Source organism: Parambassis ranga, chromosome 12 (genome assembly GCF_900634625.1).
Source record: "Parambassis ranga chromosome 12, fParRan2.1, whole genome shotgun sequence".
NCBI classification, from domain to species: domain Eukaryota; kingdom Metazoa; phylum Chordata; class Actinopteri; family Ambassidae; genus Parambassis; species Parambassis ranga.
In genome coordinates, this window is record NC_041032.1 from 9460368 (window position 1) to 9481690 (window position 21323).

At 42.3% G+C, this 21323-nt stretch overlaps 1 protein-coding gene across 1 annotated transcript in view; it reads right to left on the reverse strand.

Annotated features, from left to right (window-relative positions):
* The window catches only part of unc5cb (unc-5 netrin receptor Cb), a 93825-nt gene extending 77015 nt beyond the window's left edge, over positions 1-16810 (reverse strand). The window contains exon 1 of the mRNA XM_028417706.1: positions 16288-16810. Coding sequence (XP_028273507.1) covers positions 16288-16405 — 118 coding nt within the window. The 5' untranslated portion in view covers positions 16406-16810. The remainder of the gene's footprint in view (positions 1-16287) is intronic.
* Between the last annotated feature and the right edge of the window lie 4513 nt (positions 16811-21323).

A 21323-nucleotide genomic window follows, 5' to 3' on the forward strand; every position in this document is an offset into this window, starting at 1 on the left:
AGTGTTTACAGGCTGAGGAAAAACAAGATTCCCTAAATCATCAGTGGGCAGCGGGATTGTGTGTTGACTGTAGCCATTACTGTGATTACTGCTGTCTAAGTCGGAAGTGGCTATAACTAACCTAATAATCACCCAGGCAGGAACTGTACACATACACACATTAAAAAGTTAAAATTATCAGGTGAAGCTTTTCCACATATTCTGAAAAAGGAAAAAAGTGTAGCCTGTCCTAGTTCAAACAAATACTTTTAGGGATTCATATTATGAACGGCAGGCAGGTGGTGTGGCAATAGCATGGTCATTTCCTAGATGGCTAGTAAGACCTGAAAATCTTCACAGAGAAGAAAAGCTTCAGTTCCTCATTTTGCAATAATTTTCAGGTTATTCCCAGCCACACAAGTCACTCATTGTAGAAAAAGAAACAACAGATTTAATGGCCAGTGCCACGTGGCAGAGATGCAGGCAGCAAGGCACCAAAGGCAACCATACTACGACTGACCACATCCTTCATCCGTCACCTAAACACAGACTCGTGCTCCAGGGGAAATGACTGGATACATTTAGCACTGCTCATCACAGAGTAGCATTCATCTTCAGGAAATAGCTCTGTGAGGTGTGTTTAACTTGAGAGCATCAGAAGAGATGGAGTTAATGTCCTAACCACGAGGCTATTGTTGGTTTTGAAGAGAAGTCAGCAGCAGAAACAAAACACTGAAGAGAGTACTTCTACTTATTTTTTACATGAATTTGGAGCATGCATTCAACGATAAGTACTTCCACTCCACAGTGAACTGGTGTATGATTGAGAAGCTCAAACCGCAGGTCAGCGTGATTATTACATTCTCATATTATCTCATTATGGCGTGTAAAAGGCCACAGCCCCGGGGACGGATCTTCACCTCTGTCAAGTTGTGTCAACCTCAATAAATTTCTCTCTGCCCACAGCAGCATAATGGGGCTGCATTACAAGAGAACGAATGCTAATTAATGCTAACAAGTCCATCACAGCCTGCTCAGAGTAAACAAAGATGAAGTTCAGAGAATTTATGTTCCAGCAGACACACATCTGAAAACATCATTTGTCACAGATATCACAGTCAATTCCTTCAAGCTTTACAGAAACACATGTTTGAAATAACCGTTTGCTTTTGTAAGCCGCTGAAAAGTGTGGAGTGCAAAAAAAAAAAAAAAAAAAAATCATGTGGAAACACTGAGTTCATATTTCTTTCACACACAGCTGGTCATGTTTTGCCGAGTATGTCACCAAAATTAGCACTGATGTCAATGATGGATGTCCCTCAGCAAGCTGCACTTCAGAGCCTCCCTTCAGAGGACTGTGAGTGTTTCAACATTTGTTTGGAATGGACTTTTAACCACAGCCATTGTGACACAGGGGTTGGGAACCCTTTAATGTCAAAGTAATGACATGACTGGTAAGGCAAAAGAAGGAACTGTTTGAAAGGAACGTAGGAAACTGCAAGGGGACGCTTTAAAAAAAAAATCCACGGTCAATGACTGTATGTCCCTCTGGCCCTGACCAATTCAACTCTTTGCTATGCTCAGCTCAATATCCTTTCATTTCTCTGGTGTTTACACTGTAATTTCTGCACAGGATTTAACAAGATCTTCATTGGTTCTGCTTGGAAATTGCAGAATTAACATCTCTCACTGAATCGGATGTCGTCTCATTTTTACCCCAGTCTGTCCTCCACCTCCAGCGTTTACTCTCTTCTTTCCAGCTTTAGCACAGTTTCCTTGTGAATGGCATGAAAAGCTACAAAAATAAACAATGAAAACCGAAGGGAGAGTGACACAGAAAGAAAGACTATATATGTGTGTGTTCTCAGTAAGCTCCTCAGAGGTGGGTGAGGGCTGTGAAAGGCCACATTGTTGATGTCAGGGCCAGTCAGCATCAAAGGGCTGATTCAGGTTGTGCGAGGAGTTGCTCTCCACTCTCTTTCACTCACACGCACACACACACACACACACACACTGTTCCACTCAGGCCCCTGAAGACCCTAAAAAACATCATGGTTTACTGTTCCCCCTCGCAGCCAAAGAACAATATTTGGAGTTGACGTGTAAATTTAGAGTGAGGTCAGGGGGCATACAGTAACATGGTTGAGTGTGTGTGAGTGAAGAAAATAACATATTCTCCACCCTTACACTAGACTGAAAATATCTCCTGTGGCTCAAACACATCATTCATTAATGATGGGCAAGTCTTTTCACACTAGCCTCACAAGTACTCTGCATGTGCACACATGTTTGTGTTTGGATATGTTAATGATACTGCTCACAAAATCTTTACGTTTCACTTCTCTCTTCCGTACAATCCGAGAAGCAGGGAAAGCTGCAGGGTTTATGGAGAGCTTTAATTACACCCAACAAAGCGCATTAGACCGTTGACTTCTGTGAGTGAGCATGCATATTAGCAAGTGTGCATGCTTGTGTGTGTGTGTGTGTTGGGAGGGGTGTAACTGTATGAATTAGCAAAGTTAGACACCAGTAGCTGTGCTACCATGTCAGGATGAGATTTAGCGAGCTTTAATAACGAGCTTTAATGAGCTTAATTGGGAATCCATGCGATCCCCATGGAAACGCCTCAACCCCACAGAACCTGGCTCCGGGTCGGAGAAGCTTTCAATTGGATTACTGCGGCTAATGTCACAGAGACACAACAGTGAAAACAAACAGAGCACTATAGGGGCATCGGGTTGGGAGGGGTGGGAGGCAGGTGAGAGATGAATGGGGAAAAAACAGTGGATGGATGTCAGAAAGGGACATTTTGGCAGTGGGAGAATTACCTGCTGAGGGATGAGGGGTGGAGGAGGGAGGAGAGAGAACCAGCAGAACCAGTAGGATTAGTGCTGCTCAGAGATTTGGCTTGTGTGCTGTATAGGCACAGGAGGATGGCTCCCTTCCTCCACGCATTTTTCACTCCGATGATAATTGTGCTTCCAAACCTAATTAACCCTTTCGTAGGCTCAAACTTAGGTTGCATTTACTTTCTTTAGTTTTAAACATTAGCTGGTCTCATTTTTATAAAGTTATAAAGAAACACATAAATGATAAGTTCATTTTGAAAAAGGTCTCATCAATAAGTATCTTCCATTGCCTCAGTCCATCACAAGCAGAGGAACAAAGCAGATGTAAGCATTTCCTCATCTGCTACTTTTAGGTGTCCACTATAACTGGCATGCAATTTAAAGAGTGGATGAGGGAAAAACATTTTAAACGACTAAAGCTGAGAATTGGTAAATTAGAAAGGGTGTCCTCTTTTGTTTTTAGAATAGCTGCACATTAATATACATGAAAACAAGGTGAAGAATATGCTGTTAACCACACCCCATACAATGTAAACAATCACAAGTGACAGAAGAATGTTTTATATCAAGATCTGATCTCTTAAGTATTGATGGAAAACGATGCAACATTTTACAGCACGGGTACCACCGTTCAGTCCTCTCTTCCTTCTTGCGGTGACCACAGGGAGGCTCTGTAAAATGCATTCCGACAATGACGGAGTGACCTTTCAGATAAGCATGATAAAGCTGCCCATCCCAGCTCTTCCCTCTTCCTCCCCTGTGTGCGTGAACACACACACACACACTCAAAGAAATGTGAACATGCACAGACACAGAGGTGAACACACACAGGCATATCTGATGACCTACTCTCCGAGTAGATGAAAAGTTCTCCCTTAGGGATTTTTACGCAGGCACACACACATCCTCACAAACTAGACATCTTCCCAGGCGTATGATCATGGGGTGTCATCTGGCAAGTAGGGTATCACCAGGTCCAGGGAGCAGTAGAGGTCAAAGAGGTCTTTCGGACAACACTGGCCATCTATACATCGTCAGCCTTGAGCTGGGCTATGCAGCTCATCTTTCACCGTCTATCTGCTGGATTCTCATGCCTGTGGCAGGTCCCTTCATGGTATTACTATATATAGTTCCCAGGAGTCTTTGTGATGTCCCGCTGTGCTGGAAAAGAGTCTATGGCTCATCATTATAAATCAGCCTGTTAGAAGGAATAAAATTTTAAAGAGCTTCTGCCTGGATTCAAGCTGAAGTCTCCATTAGTGAGGCCAGAGAGAATGGTTGCTTGCATGGTAACACACAGCAAATCAACACAACGACCCCTTTAATCACCCTCCTCCAGTCCTTTTGTTCTCCTCCCTATCTGCCTGTGTTCACTGGGCTCTCTGTGATAAAGTCCATGAAGCTTGTTTAGGAGGAAAATAATCGCCAGTATGATATCAAGGTAATCAGATATACTGCTTATTACATCTGCATCTCCTCTGAGTCCTCAACCCTTATCTTTTGTGTAATAATACTACACAGATATATTTTTTCCAACCTTTCATAGGTTTCTGCATAGGTCAAAAGAGATTAGTAAGGAGGAGAGTGTAAGCTCATCTTATCATACTGTGTTCTCTGGCAAGGGGAAGGACTGCTGACAGTACACAGATAGCAGGCAGTGGGGATATGGGGAAGGCAAGAACAGAAACAGGGCCACACAGCAGGAGAGCTGAAAAAATACACTGATTAGAAGCCACAGTAGCAGATACAGCAAAGTCCAGCAAAAGAGCCATTAAAAAACAAAAGACGATGCAGCACAACATACCAATCGCAAAGAACATACACACACACACACAGACTATGATTTCATTTCATGTCAGCCTAGAGGGAGGGCTGAACTATACTCGCCTCCTCATCCACCTTCCCGATCGCTCTGTTCTTGGCCTGCTGCACGCCTCCAGGGCCAGCGAAGGCAGCGATTAACAACAACAGTGAGAGTGTGTATGAGTGTGTAAGTGTGTGTAAGGCCTGATCGTTAGAGCGGCCAACTTGTGTAATACAATTACAGGGGCTGCAGAGAAACTGCTAATGTGCACGCAGGCAGCTCTGTCAGATGGATCAGGTATTGAGTTTTCTATGCTTAATTCAGTTTCCAGCACACACATGGGTGCATTAGTTAGATTAGAGTAGCGGGAGGGGGACAGGAGGTGGGGTTGGTCTACCGCCGAGCCGGGCAGATTTGTTTAGTGGTGGCTGTCAATTACAACCATGACCCTTGTACTAAATGGCTGCTCATCCAGAGGAAAAAAAGAAAAGCAGACAAAAGCCAGACAAGATTGGTAAAGACACAGCCATTTGCTGCAGAAGATAACAAGTGGCATGTTGTGGAGTAAACAATGGTCAAAACACACACATAATGCTACACCAATAAAGCAGAGTGCTGGGGCCTGAAGAGGGAATGTGACCATCAGTAAGATTAGTGAGGTAATGTTATCGCCAAATGGTGCAGTAATGGGTCCATACAAGGCCAGTGGTGGAAGGGTACTTAAAAATATGAAAAGAAAAACAAATTATTCAATTTGCTCTTTTTAAAAGTCTCATGCAATTTAAAAGACAGATTGCAGAAGCAATTTTACCCTTTATAGATCGCACTCTACTACACTAAAAAAGGAACACATAAAATCCATTTATTTACTCATTATTACTTAAGTATTCTTAGGTCTGCCTGTAGTCTATGTGCCTAATATTTTTAAGTTAGTTATTTTATCTTTTTTTATTCCTTCTGCTGTTGAACTTTGGACTGTGCATATTATGGAACAATCAAAACAATTAGGTAAAATAATATTATGAGTAGCTGTGGCTATGAGCAGACATTATATCCACTTTTTGGGTATGCCACCAATCCACTCTTCTCAAAAAAACAATGGGACTCAGGAGGACACAATCACAATAGCAGTTAGGGAATCATTACAACTCTACAGAGATGATAAATAAATTAAATTTCACATAGGCTCTTTTTCCCCCCCAGTAGTTAAATGAACAGCGGGACGGTGCTGCAGTTCCACAGTAAACACCTTCCCCTCCCATGTAAACACATAATCACAACAAGATGGCCGAAGCAGATCAGTTCGTAATTGTACCACTAAAGTGAGATGAGTGAGTTTTAGGAGGAGAGAGCATCGCAGCTGATTGAATTAAAATGTCTGCTTCACTCCCAAGAGACCACCCCAATACAAAGGACACATATCTGCATATAACTGGGGCTGCACAGTGGCAAATAATCCTGTAAGCCTTTTGCAAAAACTCTCTTTGTAGGCTCTGACAGTAATTTTTTCCATCTGACACCCAGTGTTTTCCAACAAAGTGAGAGAAGAGAGTAAAGAACAGACAAGAAGAGTAAAGTTGGATATGACAGGCGGTGCTGAGAAAACCTTTATGATAGATGATGATATGATAGATGTTAGACAGCTACATCCGTTCATTGTGACACATTGATCAAAGCACTGATCACTTTTGTCCTCCCACTTGTCTGACCCATGTGTGTCAGAGCTGCTTTGACCAATCCATTTGACTTCATGGCTTCAGACAGAGCAGCGTGTTAAAGTAGTGACCACTGACACTCCTTGGATTTGACATGCACTGATGAAATTCCTTGGACAGCCTACTGCATTCTGTCAAGTTCTTATTAAAGCAAGCTATGGCAAAAGAGCGAAAATGGAAGCTGCAGTGTAAATATTCCAGCCTGAGTTTGTCATGCTCTTGCCTCTAAATTCAATCAATGTGGAAGCAACTGCCAACAAGAAAAATGGCATTCAAAACCAAAACCAGGTTGTGCTGGTATCTGGTGTTCCACAGAGAAGAAACACAATACGGTTCAGATTACACAGCCAAATTTCCCCCAAAAAATTGCAATGGGACAGAAATACGCATGTGAGATGTCAATGCTCAAAGCTCCTGATCCTTACAAAACATTGGTTTATTTAACATTGTTGCATTTGTTTACCAGATTTTTGCCCGTCTTCCATGAATAAAAAGTCACACAAAGGAGCCCTCAGAATAGCTGTAGGGTTAATGTGCCTGAATCCTGGATGCTCTCAGCCTGTTCATCCTGTGGTGAAAAACCATGGAGCTTAGGAGTGGCTCTGTCATCTCTGGTTTACTTCATTTCATGTCTCCACCTCCCCTCTTTCTACTCAGGCCATATCAATGCATTTGTTGGCAGGGGTCTACTAGTGGGGTATGTGGCTGCTAAATAACATATTTGGAATAGACTGTGCAGCAAAAATAAGGTGCAGACACATTTAAACAAGCAGCTCCTGAGGAAAGCTCATCAGGAAGTATAACTCATTCCATTATACAGCAGTATAATAAGTTGCCCTGCGTCGCCCTCCCCTTCAACATCTACCAAGTGCAACCCCATCTGCATTTACCTGACAGATCAGCTTACCTCACGTCAGCCTAAAAACCATGGGAACTCCTATGCATGGTGTGTCACCACTGAATTATCGGTTTCCGCTGCACATGCTGCAGCATATCTGCAGCAAGCCATTATGGTGTATCAGTTTACAGTTAGTCTGCTGACTTCAGCGCAGCTGGTGTTCTGGATGGAGTCATAGTTTATAGATGTCTGGAATTAGAGAAACAAGCCTGTCATCTTACTAAGCTCACTCATTTTTTCCCCCAAACTGGGATCTAATTTCTCCATCATCTTGTCTTGATGGCGAGCAACCACTGCACCTCTGCCAAACTGATGGGCAGCTTGGCAAAAGGCTGCTAGGAGGAGAGCACTCCTGTGGGATCGTGGTGAAGATGGCGACCATTTGGTGGCTACAGCTGATGTTCTATATTACTTCTCTCCCTTACTTCTGTCCTTTGCCACTGTGTAATATAAGCAAAACCAACACATCATCACACATAAATGACAGAAAGATGACATGAATCACAGAACCAAAACTTTATCTACAACAAGCTTCCCTGCCATTTTTAGAGGGAAACTGAAGTTCACCAAAGTAAGTTTTCAGCTTGGTACCATGAACGTCTGCACAGCCTCTGCTGTATACTACAGGAACTGCAGCAGGAACCAGTCTGGATCATGCCTGGCTGTTTCCTTTAATCATTTCATCTAGCTGGTTACCAGCTGGGTGAATGTAGGGTTCACTGTGGTGCCAGAAGACCCCACAGCAGAAGCTAGACCCAAAGCAGCCTGGATGTCTCTTCTCCTGTGTTGCTACCACAACACTGCACAGAAAAAAATTATCAACCTGATAATGGTGTGAGCAAATTTGTGGAATCACTAATGAAAAAGTCAGTGTGGGGCCCATGAACCCATCAAATGTGATGCTAATCCTTCTTACAGTGCGATAGCTGTCTACAGCTCACCCCTCCTCCAGACTGACATTTGCCATAAACAGATCAGTTTCTGTACTGATGGTCTGCAGGTAAGTAGTTTAGTGAGAGCTGATAACAGCACTTGTAGCACGGTAAACGTCTGCACCAATATTTTGGGTTACCTACCTGAACGGATTAGAAGCCTGCAAAGGTTAAACCGCAAACATGAATTGTGTTGACTCTACGAGTTTCAAACATGAAAGCTCCTCTGTATACAAAATAGGGCCAATTCAGTTATTTGACCTGGTTTAGAAAAAAAAATGCTGTTTTCTCCCCTCCTCTGCATTTCCAAGCAATCATCACAACAACATCCATTATTCACCTTCTGCCTACTGTTTGGTTAACTCCTTTAAAGGGGCAAACGAACAGCTGGAAGCTCTTCTCTGCTGCCAATCCTTCACAACTTGAAGATTTGCATTTATTGTACTGTACATCTTTCATAATGTATTAAAGTGAGCCACTGAAAAAACATGACACTCTCTGATACTGCTGCTAGTTGTGCCGGGGCAGCTATAGTTACTTTTTTCATTCCTTTTGTGTTGGAACATCATGTAATCCTAACATTTATAGCAGTGAACTTCAGCTCCGTGCTCTCTGTTTTTATAATCTGCATAGCACTCATTAAATGGAGAATGCATACAAATCAGCAGAGCCACTATTTTAAAATGTTAGCGGTGCCTTTTGGTTCCTTGACAGACTCCCAGAGAAGAACAATACAGTACAGTTTGCCTTCACTGGCAAGTACACAAATTGTAGCAGCTTCGACAGTGTGCATTACATGTTAGAAGTCATAAAATAACCTTTCACCGTGGGGCTTCTGTCTGGGCCCCATTTAAATGAGACCCATTGAGCTTGCTTCAGTTAAACACTGTCTGCCAGTTCTTAAGTCACGGGGGACTGATCATGGAGATATGGCACACACACACACGCTGTACAAACACAGGAAAATGCTGACACCCAACAGCAATCTCAAGTTGCAAACTATTACTGAACTCACAGTAACAAAGCCCAAAATGGAGAAAGGAGGTCACACAGTAGGGTTTCGCTGATGATGATGATGATGGTGGTGGTGGTGTTGGGCAGTAACGCTGCTATTTTGCATTCAGACTCGACTGTGAAAACAAAATGTATTCCACAATGCTGATGATAAATTCCTGTGTTTGCTGAGACATGTACGGAGTAATTACAGAACAAAAACACACACTACCATGATCTCAATTGCATATTTTTTTAAAAAAAATAAGACTCAAATTTAAGTCTTCTTTGCTCTGTCAACAGGAGCGTATGAAGTGTTGGAGGGGATTAATCATACAACAGCACACAATTGTGAAGCTTTAATTTAGCACCTCATTTAACTCAGTAAAAACAACAACTTTACAGGCTGGCATTCTGACACACATTTAATTCTGCCCTCTGGTAATGGTCTGCTCTGTTTAAAAGTCTGTTTGGCAGCTCTGTAGATAACAGATGGAAGAAAAATGAGGGGAATTATGAGAAAGATTGATTTCCTGGGGATGAATGGTCTGGTATTCGCATAGATTTATCTGAAGCAGACTTTCTCGGACTCTGTTATTATTGAATAAACATACACACACACACACACACGCTCTGCCACCATATGCAGACAAACAAGAATATGTGCACACAAAGACACGCAGTGCTATACTCAGACTTAATTCTAAGAAAACAGAAGCACGGTGAATTATATGAGCAAGAATGAAAAAGGTGATAAAAGGTGAAAAAGTATAGACACAGCAAGGAGGTTCCTTTAAGTCCCCCCCATCTGCACTCATCTATACATGGAAATAATTATTTTGTACAATGTCAGCGCAAATGTGGTTTACTCAAAAAAAAAAAATCCACCTCCTTTTAAGCCCTGTCCCTAATGTCCTGTAAAAAATTTATTCCTTGAGAAGAACAAGAACAAGCATTGTCCTTTTAGGCGTCCCAAGCCCATCTTTAAGGAACCCTAATATAAACCAGAGACTATAACTTCTCTTGTGGCATCTCTAAAGCAGACACAGGAATGAAGAAAAAAAAAAAAAAAAAGAATGAAGGAGAGACCGAGGGGGGGGGGGGGTGGAGTGGGCGGATAAAGTACCTCATTTGAGCCCCATAAAAAACAAGGAGGCACAAACATTTATCTGTGGCAAGGCTTTCATCAGATGCTTTAAGAGTGCAGAAATAACAGAGAGCAAGATGCTGATAAAGTAGAGACAGGAAATGGGAGCGTAGGTCTCCTGCTCTCATGTTTCAGCCTGGGACAGAGGGGTCCATGCCGCCTTCCCTCCCTTCTTACCCCCCTCTCTGTTCTGCTGACATACATAGACCACAACCCTCCACAAGCAGACATTAGTGCGGCAACTGGAAACCACCACCACCCCACTTCACAATTCAGAGACACACTCAACAGCAGTCTGCAGGTATATATAAAAATGTGTAGATGTTTCCACTTCACAGGTTTAAATACCAACCAGCCTCTTAAATGACTTATTACAGATGAATATTGTTCCTATTATTCAGAGGAGCTTTCATGTGTTTGCTCTCGTCTCATTCCACTAGTGAGGCTCTGAGCACAAGACAGGGCAAAGCCAGGATTAAAGGTTTAGCTTTGTCAATCAGAGGCAGAACTGAAGGGAAAAGATAGCAGCTGTATTTCCATTCTGAAGAGCAGGATGAATTTCTATAGAAACATGAAAATCCAGGTGACTCCATCCTGAGTGTGTGTGACTCAGGATGTTATGAGTCACCACTGTTATCATCTCACTCATTACTGCCTCAGTGGTATATTGGCCTTTCTCATTAGAGCTGAGCATAGTACAGCCGTCAATGGTGGCCTGATGGTAACAGAGCAGAGGAGTGAAGGAGCACTGCGACAAGATGATATTCATAATCAAGACTCTTTCACAGCTATCCGCTACACTGTTAGTTCTAATGATTTTCTTTGTGGAATACAAATCATATATATCATTATATCCATTAAAGCCAGTGTTTTGGAGTTAGCAGTAGCTGAAGATGTCACCCTCTCTGTGCAAAGGCCAAAGTTTCTGACCTACTGTTGCTAATTCTCTCATCTGGCTGTGCCACATTAGGCCTGTGCTTGCCTTATTGTAAGACTGCTCCATGCTGGGCCAGAGAACCAAAAGTGCAGAGAATGCTGTTAAAGGGCATCAGGGAGCATTTTGTTGGGTTTTTAATGCTCATCAGCACAACAAGCTCTTTATGGAGAAGGTATTAGAATACCAGCAATCCGTGGGCAAATTCCTCCTAACAATGTTTACTTTGCATGAATGGCAAAAACAAAAAAAAGTTATAGCGACATGTAAAAGAAAAGCTTGGAGAAAAAAAATAAATAAAAGAATGACAGACACAAACATCTTAATGTGGACTTTTGTCAACATTTCTTAGAAGCAGAACGAGCATGTTACCAGACACATTGTGAATATTAAAAATGTCAAACAAAAACCACTGTAAGGACTTTTTTCAATAACTATCTACCTGTGTTTGTAATGGCATGCATGTCCTTGACTGATTTCCCGTTAGGAACACAAAAATGCAAGAGGACATTAGTGAATGAACACTAAGAGGGGGGACTCATTGCCAAATTAAAGGGCAGGACTGGAGTGTGTACTTATACTCACTCGTGATGTGCTCTGTCAGCCCTGCTGCTTATAATGGCATGAGAAGGGCCACTTAACTCGTAATCACTTCTCTCTCCCCCTTCGGCTCTGTCCTCTTCTCTACCCCCCCGATTCTCTGACTGTCGGCTCTGATCTCTAATCATATATGAACTGTAGATCAAGAGCAGGGACAGTGGTCCACACCCCCGTCCCCCCCTTTGGCTACTAGTATCCTGTAATCACAGTGCTCTTGGTTAGTAAGAGGCCAACAAGGCTCTGGATGAGAAATTACTGTACCTCTCTAATGCATCAGCCATCTCAACTTTGAAGAGCCATTTTCTGGCAAAGGGAGTATCACAGGTAGTAAATCAGGTCACCACCATCACCATCATCATCATCATCATCATTATCTCCTATCTCATCCAGCAGTGTAATTGAAAAGTGGGACCTTTCATACAATTATTTTCATTTGCTGCGTATACCCTAAAAAGCAAAACTTGCCATGATATGTCAGAGTAATTTCTGCCCTCAGGTGCACTTTGACTTACCCTACCCTCACAAAGTCTGTCAGCAATCACACACACACAAAATAAAGGGTGCAATATGCATTGTGGAGAGACACAGGTCACCCTTTCTGGCACAGGCCTACCTGTCAAGTGCTGCTACTTGTGCTGAGCTCTGCTAATGGACTGCTAATAGAAGTGAATGTTGCACTGTGAAGCTCCCCTGTAGTTGAGAGTGTCACACAGGGTGATTAATGACACACTCTCCTCTCCTCCCCTGTCTGTCCCTGTCCTCGCTCCATATCTTGCGTTCACCCTTCCCTCTCTCGCTCTCTCTCTCTCGCTCTCTCTCTTCTGCCTCCCATTTCCTCTCCTTTGCTAATCCTCACCTTATTTCTCTGTCTCACTCCCTCTGATCTGCCCCATCCTTCTCTTGTAGCAGCAACAAATAACCTAAACATCATATTAAACACCTGAGTAATCATGATTTCTTGCTAAATTTTTGAATACCTACACCACTATTGGAAAAGGAAATTATGCAATCGGAGAAAACAATATGCTGAATAAACAATATAATTGCTTAGGAAGGCAGAAAGGCAGCTGAACATCAGGGACTATATTGACAGGTCATGTTATCTGTATTGATATTTAGAATTATAAAACATAATGAGAAATGTACGCACAAATTAAACAGGGAAGGCTCCAAGAGCTGATTAAACTTTAAATTTGCCTGTTTTATTCATCATTTATACAATTAAACTCAAATGACTCTGTATTTCTCCATCAAATTTGCATTTACACATCATGCTGACAGCTCTGAAACAGCAGATTTAATTTTACAGCTCACATAACTGAAATTAAACATGCACAAAAATTCAGCAGAATTATAAAATAATAACAAAACAAGTGTCATTGAAGTAAAGATGGAGTTTGAATTCATGGCCCAAGTGTACATCCCCACTACAGGCCTGTTTTACAAAGACAGCCGCCATATCTGCTTCCACCAGCACAGCACAAGATATCCTGATCCACCAGCTCGGTGCAGAACTGTTCCACACCCAAAATAGCAACCAGGTGTATATATATACTTTTTGCTTTCATAACAATAGTATATGACATCAAGTGGAGCAGGGAAGCAAACTCAGCAGCCACTTTTCACAGTAATTATCACTCGCTACCGCACGCTCTGTCAGTGGCTCAGCTAGCAAGCGGCGCGCAACTGTGACCCCGTTCAGCCGTACCGTGTACATGAGTTTTTTTAAATATATATTTTACCTCTCCCTCTTCCTTCACCTTTGCAACTCAGCCTGGATTTTCTTCAATTAGATCAAATTGCTAGACTTTAAACATGTCATACTGGCAGCTAACAGGCGCTGGCAGAAGGCTATCATATACGAGGTAATTCATAAGTGCTGCTCCTCAAACACAATGTGCTCATTGTGCTTGTTGGTCCTGTTTATATAATGACTGCAGTGGCTGTAACGTTAGCAGTCCCATGGAGCCAGTTGTCAGGCATGAGTGAAGCCTGTTAGAATAATAATGATGAAATAAAATAACATTCACAGTTACCTGAATTCTTTTAAACGGCACACAGATAAGCCTGCAAAGCCAGCAAACTTCCAACATATTTTTAGAATCCATATATATATATATATATATATATATATATACATACTAAATATCCTCTAACTTTTTCCATCCATAAGCAATCCTCAGAGGACATATAATCAGAGATTGGAGAGGCAGCAGAGACAGGATCGTGGTGTGAGAGGAAGAGATGGAGACATGAGAACAGCACTGTGGAAAAACTGAACTAATCCCAGGAAGGTCAGCACCCATGTATCCACTGTGTAACACAGAGATACACTATATAAATGTCAGTGTTAAGGTCAGGCATGGAAATAAAAAGAAAGCCAGGTAAGAAAACAACATTAAATGTGATTTTCTTTTCCTCACTGTTGTACATGTAGCACAATGATTTTCCTACTCAGTCTCTGTATATGCAGCAGTGTTCCACATAACATCTTTGATTTACTTCATCCACTTATAAAACACACACACACTGCAGTGGGTATAACCAGAAGTACATGTGCTTAAGGGTTTCCAATCAAGTGCCTGTCACAGAGCTCTCAGCTACCTTTCCGGCAGCTCCTCACAGATATCTGTCTCAACCTGTCCCCTTTGTCAAGAGTTCAGCAGGTTAATGAGCGCTCTCATTTCCCAGAGCTCACTTCTTTCTGGCAGGGATAAGAAAGTCCTCTCAAAGGCAAAGTCAAAATAAACTGCTCCAGCCAGATGAGATGTTTCTAAAAGTATGCAGCGACTGCATGTTCGAATAACAACTTCCAAGAAGCGTCTGGGTAAGCGAGCCACTTTAATCACCAGTAGTTTTACACCGAGGAAGGGACTCTCCAGCGATTTGGAAATGTGTAGAGCTCATCAGTGTCCCAAAATAGCGAGGCCCATTAATTAGGCTCAAACAATGTTCTCCTGGTGTATCGACTTCTTAATGGACAGAGAAGAACCTTGTTCGTATTCCCATCCAGTCAATGACACAGAGCTCTCTGGGGTGTTGGAATGGGTATTATGTCATCACACCCTGCCCTTCAGAAACTGGACCTGTGCTTTCTTTTTTTTTTTCTTCTTCCTCTCCCTCTTTTGCTCATTAACAATGTAGGAGTGAGATGAAGGTCTGGAGCACATAGATAAGGTTGCTCACAGACCCACAGCCCCGTCTGGGATATGTGCTTAGACCTCCAATTTGAGCTTGGTGTGGATCACATAAAAAAACATGATGTTAGGTAGAAGTCTGCAAGTGGCCCAATCATGTCACTCAGACCACCTACCTTAATTCCAGATATACACATGCACATGCGCAATGTTTAAGCCTCACAACAGTCCCCTTTGTCTGACAGACACTCACCTCACTCAAGAGGAAGAAGATTAAATAAATAAATGGCCTCTGGTGCTGTGGCATTATCTCTGCATATTTCACAAGCGTCAGCTTTTACAGTTTACAGAAATCATTTTATGAAAGACTGAAGCTTAAAATATGCTTACTGATTGAGGTTAAGTACAGGGAAAATGAAAACTGATTAGTAAAATGTGTTTTGGAGACGAAAATTGCATCCAAAACTCCACAACTCATTTCAGAAACGCTGATTATTCCATCCTTGTAAAAACTCAACCTCTAAGCAAAAATCAGAACTGTTTGATTAGCTTCAGATATCCCTTATCATTAGATGATGAGCTTGTCCATATGGTGGACATCTAATTTTGGAGCTGGACCAAAATGAAAGCAGTTTGAATAAAAGAATGTGCAGCTTTGTTGATTCATTTAAAAAAAATCAGCTTACTCTAAACAAGAAGTAGAACTGAAATGACATTAATTTATATTATAGGATGTTATGGTGATTTTTGACTTCTGTCATCGTAGTGATTCTGGACATGCTAGTTAGAGTTATATAAATATGCATTGCTATTGTGTAATTGTGTAATTTTGTACATCCTTAAAGGATTTGGGAAAATGTAAAACAGAAACCACAATGTGCATGACAGCTCTGGAGCAGTGGATCTTTATTTTCTGTCCTTAGAGAAACAGATGTGATGATGTGTGGTTTACACAATAAAGTGGAGAATTTCCAATAGTTCAATTGTTTTATTATCCCCATTGCATCGTTTTTTTCTGATAAAGCCTTAATTAAATCATGATGGCTTCTCATATTTTTATATTTTGTTGACATTGTAGTAGGCCTCCTCCTCTGGTACAGTCTACATGCTGGATTTAAGCCCCTAGTCTTTCATATAATTCAGCTTCAAAACGTGTGTAAACTGCATTTTGTGCAGAGTGGCCGTAAATATAATCCACGTTTTTCCTGTCCACCACCTTCCAGCTGACGCTTACAAGAGTTCAGCAAACTTTTACGCAGAGAAAAAAAGTCAAGTTTACAGGTCAAGAATAAAGTTTACCTTGAGCCGCTCCGATATCCACCAGGAGGAAAAGCAAAAACCAGGACACGGTGGGCATCTCGGTAAAGAATCTCGGCACTCTCCCTCCTTCTCTGTCAGTTTGTGCACCGTACCCCATGATGAGAAGTCAAACTACGCTCTGAGTCCGACTCACTGAGAAATTGCTGTCAAACAATATCGTCCCTCGTGGCGCGCTGCAGTCCAAATATCACAACCCCGAGCGCAAAAAATGGCTTTAAAGAAAATATATCCAGCTCAGTGTTTTAGCACACATGTGACAGTTTATGAAATAAGAGGTGGCTGCATCGCTCTCCGTCACGGAGGATGTTGCATTAAAATCTGCCTCCGTTTGCTTTTCTCTTTAAAGGTTCACTTGGTTTGTCTAGAGGTGTGGATCGATGTCTTGATGGCAAATTCATGCTCCCACACAAAATCAAAGTCCTCCAAAAACACAGTCCCTCTCTGTCGAACCTTTCCACGCGTGCAGGAGGCGACTGTGTGTGAACTGTGAGTCTGTGTGTGTGTCTGTCTGTGTGTGCGCCGCACCTCGCGCTCCACTGACGGGACTGAAGCAAGGCAAGGAGCCGTGTCTCTGCGGGCTACCTTTCTCCTTCAACCAATCCAAGAGCTCCGGCAAGTGGCGGCGCTGTATCAAAACCTGGTCCGGACAGCTGCGAGGCGAGGATCGGATGGCGTTTATCAGTCTGATGGCAAACTGATGTGTCGGATTCAGTCTGGATGATAATCATAGACATCCATGATGTGTTTTAAGTAGTAGTTTAAAAAGCATCAACTGAGAAAACATGAGACAACAGACCAAACAGCAACTATTCAAGTGAATATTCACTGATATTGATATGGATACGATCTTAAAAATGAACTTTACTGTGGTTAGATATTTTGAAACTAATGTTTTAATTGTCTAAGGGCTCCAGATATGATTAATTAGAGAGGAAAAAAGAACTAAACAAGGCTTTGATATGCTGTACAAAAGGCCTGTCATTTGTGATTATACTGAAACAACAAAATCCCTTTATGTCACAAGACAAACCAACTCTGCCACTTCAGTATCTCTATTTTAACACATAGTGCAGAACAGTATAAAGTAGCCTACAGTATATACTGTGTCTTATATTCCACCCTATTGTTAACAGGTGCTTCCGTTTCCTGGTCACTCCATGTACTGAGACCATAAATCGTCATTAATTTAAGGCAGGCGCTGCAAGAGGAAGGCATAATTTATCTGACTGGGCTGTGCAATTGCCCTCACTGAGCCACTCTAATTGTTATTTAGAAGCAGTAATCACATGTCACAAAACCTGATCAATAAAGAGCACACACACACACACACAGAGAGAGAATGACACCCACAGGTTTCTCTTCGCAGGGAGAAATTTGTTTCAGTGATTCTGATAGAAGGCTGATGAGAAATTACATATGCATGACAGATGTCTCTGCAATGCCCCTGACATTGTGTGATTAATGTGAAATATTAACTTGACACTATCTCTGCACCGAAAATGAAACTTTTAAAATATGAATCTAATTTAAGAAGCATAGTTCTCTTCTTTCCTCCATCAGAATTTTTAATGTATGGTGATGTCAATGGGCAGCTGTCATCTGGCTGGCATTTCAATTTCAGGTAGGATATGCAGGAAATTGCTTTTATTCTTCATTCAAACTCTTCTAAGATGAAAGTGATAGCTTTGGGTTGGGTCTCCAAATGTATAGTGCTATTCTATACATAATGCAAAGTGTTTAATGAGGTAGGAGCCCCTCATGCCTCTGCAGGAATCGTCACTTTAACGCTTGTTGACGAGTTTGTGTATCCTTCTGATCTACAGAGCTGTAGAAGAGGAGAAGGGGACCAAAAGTCTAAACGTAATATAATGTTTTCTGAGCTACGTCACAGAGCAGGGAGAATGGACCGCCACCTGTGGCTGTAGAACAGAACCGTAAGCTGCACCTGGTGCTGAGATACATCAGATGGTGTGCGGACTGGCGGACAGACTTTGCTCCGCCCCAAAACATGCAGGTACAAAGGTATATCTATCTATATTGTTGACACGATTGTCAAGTGTAGCACAGAGTTTGGAAATGGTGCTTATCAACCAGAAGAGTGCAGTGGTGGTTACTACCTTTGAAAAGAAGGACCAGATGGTGTGCTCCCTATGTCAGTTTCACTCTGCTCGGCTGCTGAGGAAAAGCTAGAAAGGAAACTTCAACCAGCGGACTAGCCTCACATGGAGTAGGAACAATGGAGATTACACCATTTTAGAACAGAGGATCAGCTCCTGGGAGTCCATGCTGCCTACATGTGTTTTGAGGAGATACACTGCACTCCTTGGGGAGTCATGTGGAATAAAACTGCAGCAGTGTCTCAACAGGAACATTCCCAGTTGGTGTCAGCCTCCGCAGGGGTCGTCTCCTGTCACAGATTCTGTTTGTGACTTTCATGGACAACTATCAAGGGGGGAGTAGAGTGTCTGGTGAGAGGATCCCAGACTTGTCTCTCTGCCTTTTTGCAGACAGTGTGTCTTCTGTTGGCATCAGACTGTGACCTTCAGCACACACAGGGGCAGTTTGCAGTCATGTGCGAAGCGGCTGGAACGAGATTCAGCACCTCCAAGTCTGAAGTCACAGTGCTCTGTTGGACAATGGTGGATTGCACCCTCTGGGTTACTGCCACAATAGGAAGAGTTTACATACGCTGGGACCCTTGTTTATCACTGAGATTAAAATGTGAGAATAATAGTGAGATTGGTAATACAAACCTTTCACAACCTTATGGTGAAAAGTAAGGCAAAGCTCCTAGTTTACTATTTGCACTGTGCTGTGTGGCAGCTGCATGCTGCACAATACAATCAATACAAGGCACACCATTGATTGTGCAACACCAGCAGAACAAGGTGCACATTAAGAGCAGTTTACACAGGTTGTATTTGATGTATGTGAATAAGCAAATGTGGGATAAAGATGGGGTCTTCGAAGTTGCAGGAGTGCACAAGGCCACTGCCATGTTCCTTAAACAATCTTGATGCAATATGTGCATATGAAACAACATGTTATCTTAAACTGTGACCATGAAGGCCACATCCGTCATCAGCATGTCACAGAACAACCCAGATTTTTTTGCCTTTAAGGCTGCACTTTAGTTTCCTGCTTCCCTGTTGATGGTTCACATGGCCTCGTTCCCCGTTCTTTGCTGACTGGAGTGAAAAGAGGCGTAGCTCTCTGCTGCGGCAGCTCATCCAATTCAAGGTTAAATGATGTGTGCTTTCATGAAATGTCCTTCTGCGCACTATACTGAGCTGTCATTTATTTGTGGCCTGTTAACTTGAATATGTTTTGACATTCTCCTCTGTCTCACACGAACCTCTGAGGTGCAGATTCTGGAAGTAGGAAGGAGTTTTTCTGAGCGAGTCAGTCTGCTTAAATTATTACGTATCTTCCAACATTTTCTCTGAAACTGTTACTGTAAGTAAAGCAGAAACACAGTTGAATGATTTTTAAGGGGCATCAATTTGAGCTCATTTCAGGTTACCTATGAGCATTGAAATGTACTTCCAATTCATTAATCCTGCCCACGACTGCAGTAAATCAGCAATATTTCTACACCGACTCTCCTTATATTTGTCGTTCTGCAGCCTGTAGGAGCATTAGAATCCTCTTGTGTGAACAATGACGAGAGAAAGAGAAATATGGAAGACCTATAGGTTTATGGAGAACGCTCGTGTAACTTTAAACATTCACCGCTGACCTGAGCAAACATCTTAGAAGGGATATGTTGAGTGTGCCAGGAGTGAGAAGCCTCCTACCACAGAAATACTGATAGGTAGATGCCCCCCACACCCACCCCCTAGATTGTTAACATGATCCTTTCAGCACATAGCTCCGCTCTCATGCACACCTTTGTCAGGAATGGGGCACTTTGGCCCATAGAGCTGTAGCTAGATTGATGTTAGCGTCTCACAGGAAACTTGACACTGCAGCCTATAACAACCCCAGGAGGGCAGCCATGTCTGAGATGCAGGGAGTGGATCGTCTGCGGCAAACAGCTATGGCAAGCTAAAAGATATTTAAATAAAATGAACAAAACAATTATTAAGTGGATCAATTAGACACAGTATATTGATAGCCAAACTAATACACAAATTTGGAGGGAGACTGCTGCTAATGCAGAGGAAATGTAATGTCATTTCTATGTGGGACTCACTCTCTAACCCACCCCCCCCCCCTGCATATTGTCACACACATACACACACACAAAAATAGGCCCCGGCGTCTTTCTAATTTTAAAGATAAACATCACTGAGTGAAAATGGAATTGGAAATTAATCACAGCTATAAATTAAGCCACCTGTAGGGGTATGATTCCCCCCGATCCACAGACTTACAGGTAGACGGCTAAAGTTGTGCTCTGTGCAGAGCTGCAGGATACAGACAAATTTGAATTATGACAAATGGTATAATATGATTTGCACACAAAGCAGTGGTTTGGGGCAGATTTTTTTTTAACAACTGTGAGCCACAGAGAGACAGTGAATGGTGGTGACGGCAGTTATGTGTCACACAATAAAGCCGCTTTCCATCACTTTGGGCACACTTTACTGCTGCTCTTGATATCAGTATTAAAAGTGATTTGCAGCACCGTATGTGGCAAGGAATCAAAACTTAATTTAGGCAGATAAAGATGCCATTTGGGAAGGAGATAAAGTGCTGCATCATGGGAGATGTGTTCCCCCAGCTTGCTCTCAGCTCTGCACCCTTACAGAGCCCTCAGATTTACTAGCTCTTTTTTCCTGCTCCATAAAACAGCAAATCTGCTCGCCAGGCGACACAGGCAAATGTTAATGGATTCATTTGTCAAGAGCCTTCCACTTATTTACAGTCCTCTTCCATTACCGTCGCTGCTCCTGTAAAAGAAAATCCAGCGGCCAAAGTCAAAATATCGATTCGCCTGTCCGTCAGACTGTGAGTCATCCTGTAAAACACACCAAGCCAAAGACACTGCTGCCACCAGGAGTGTGTTTCAA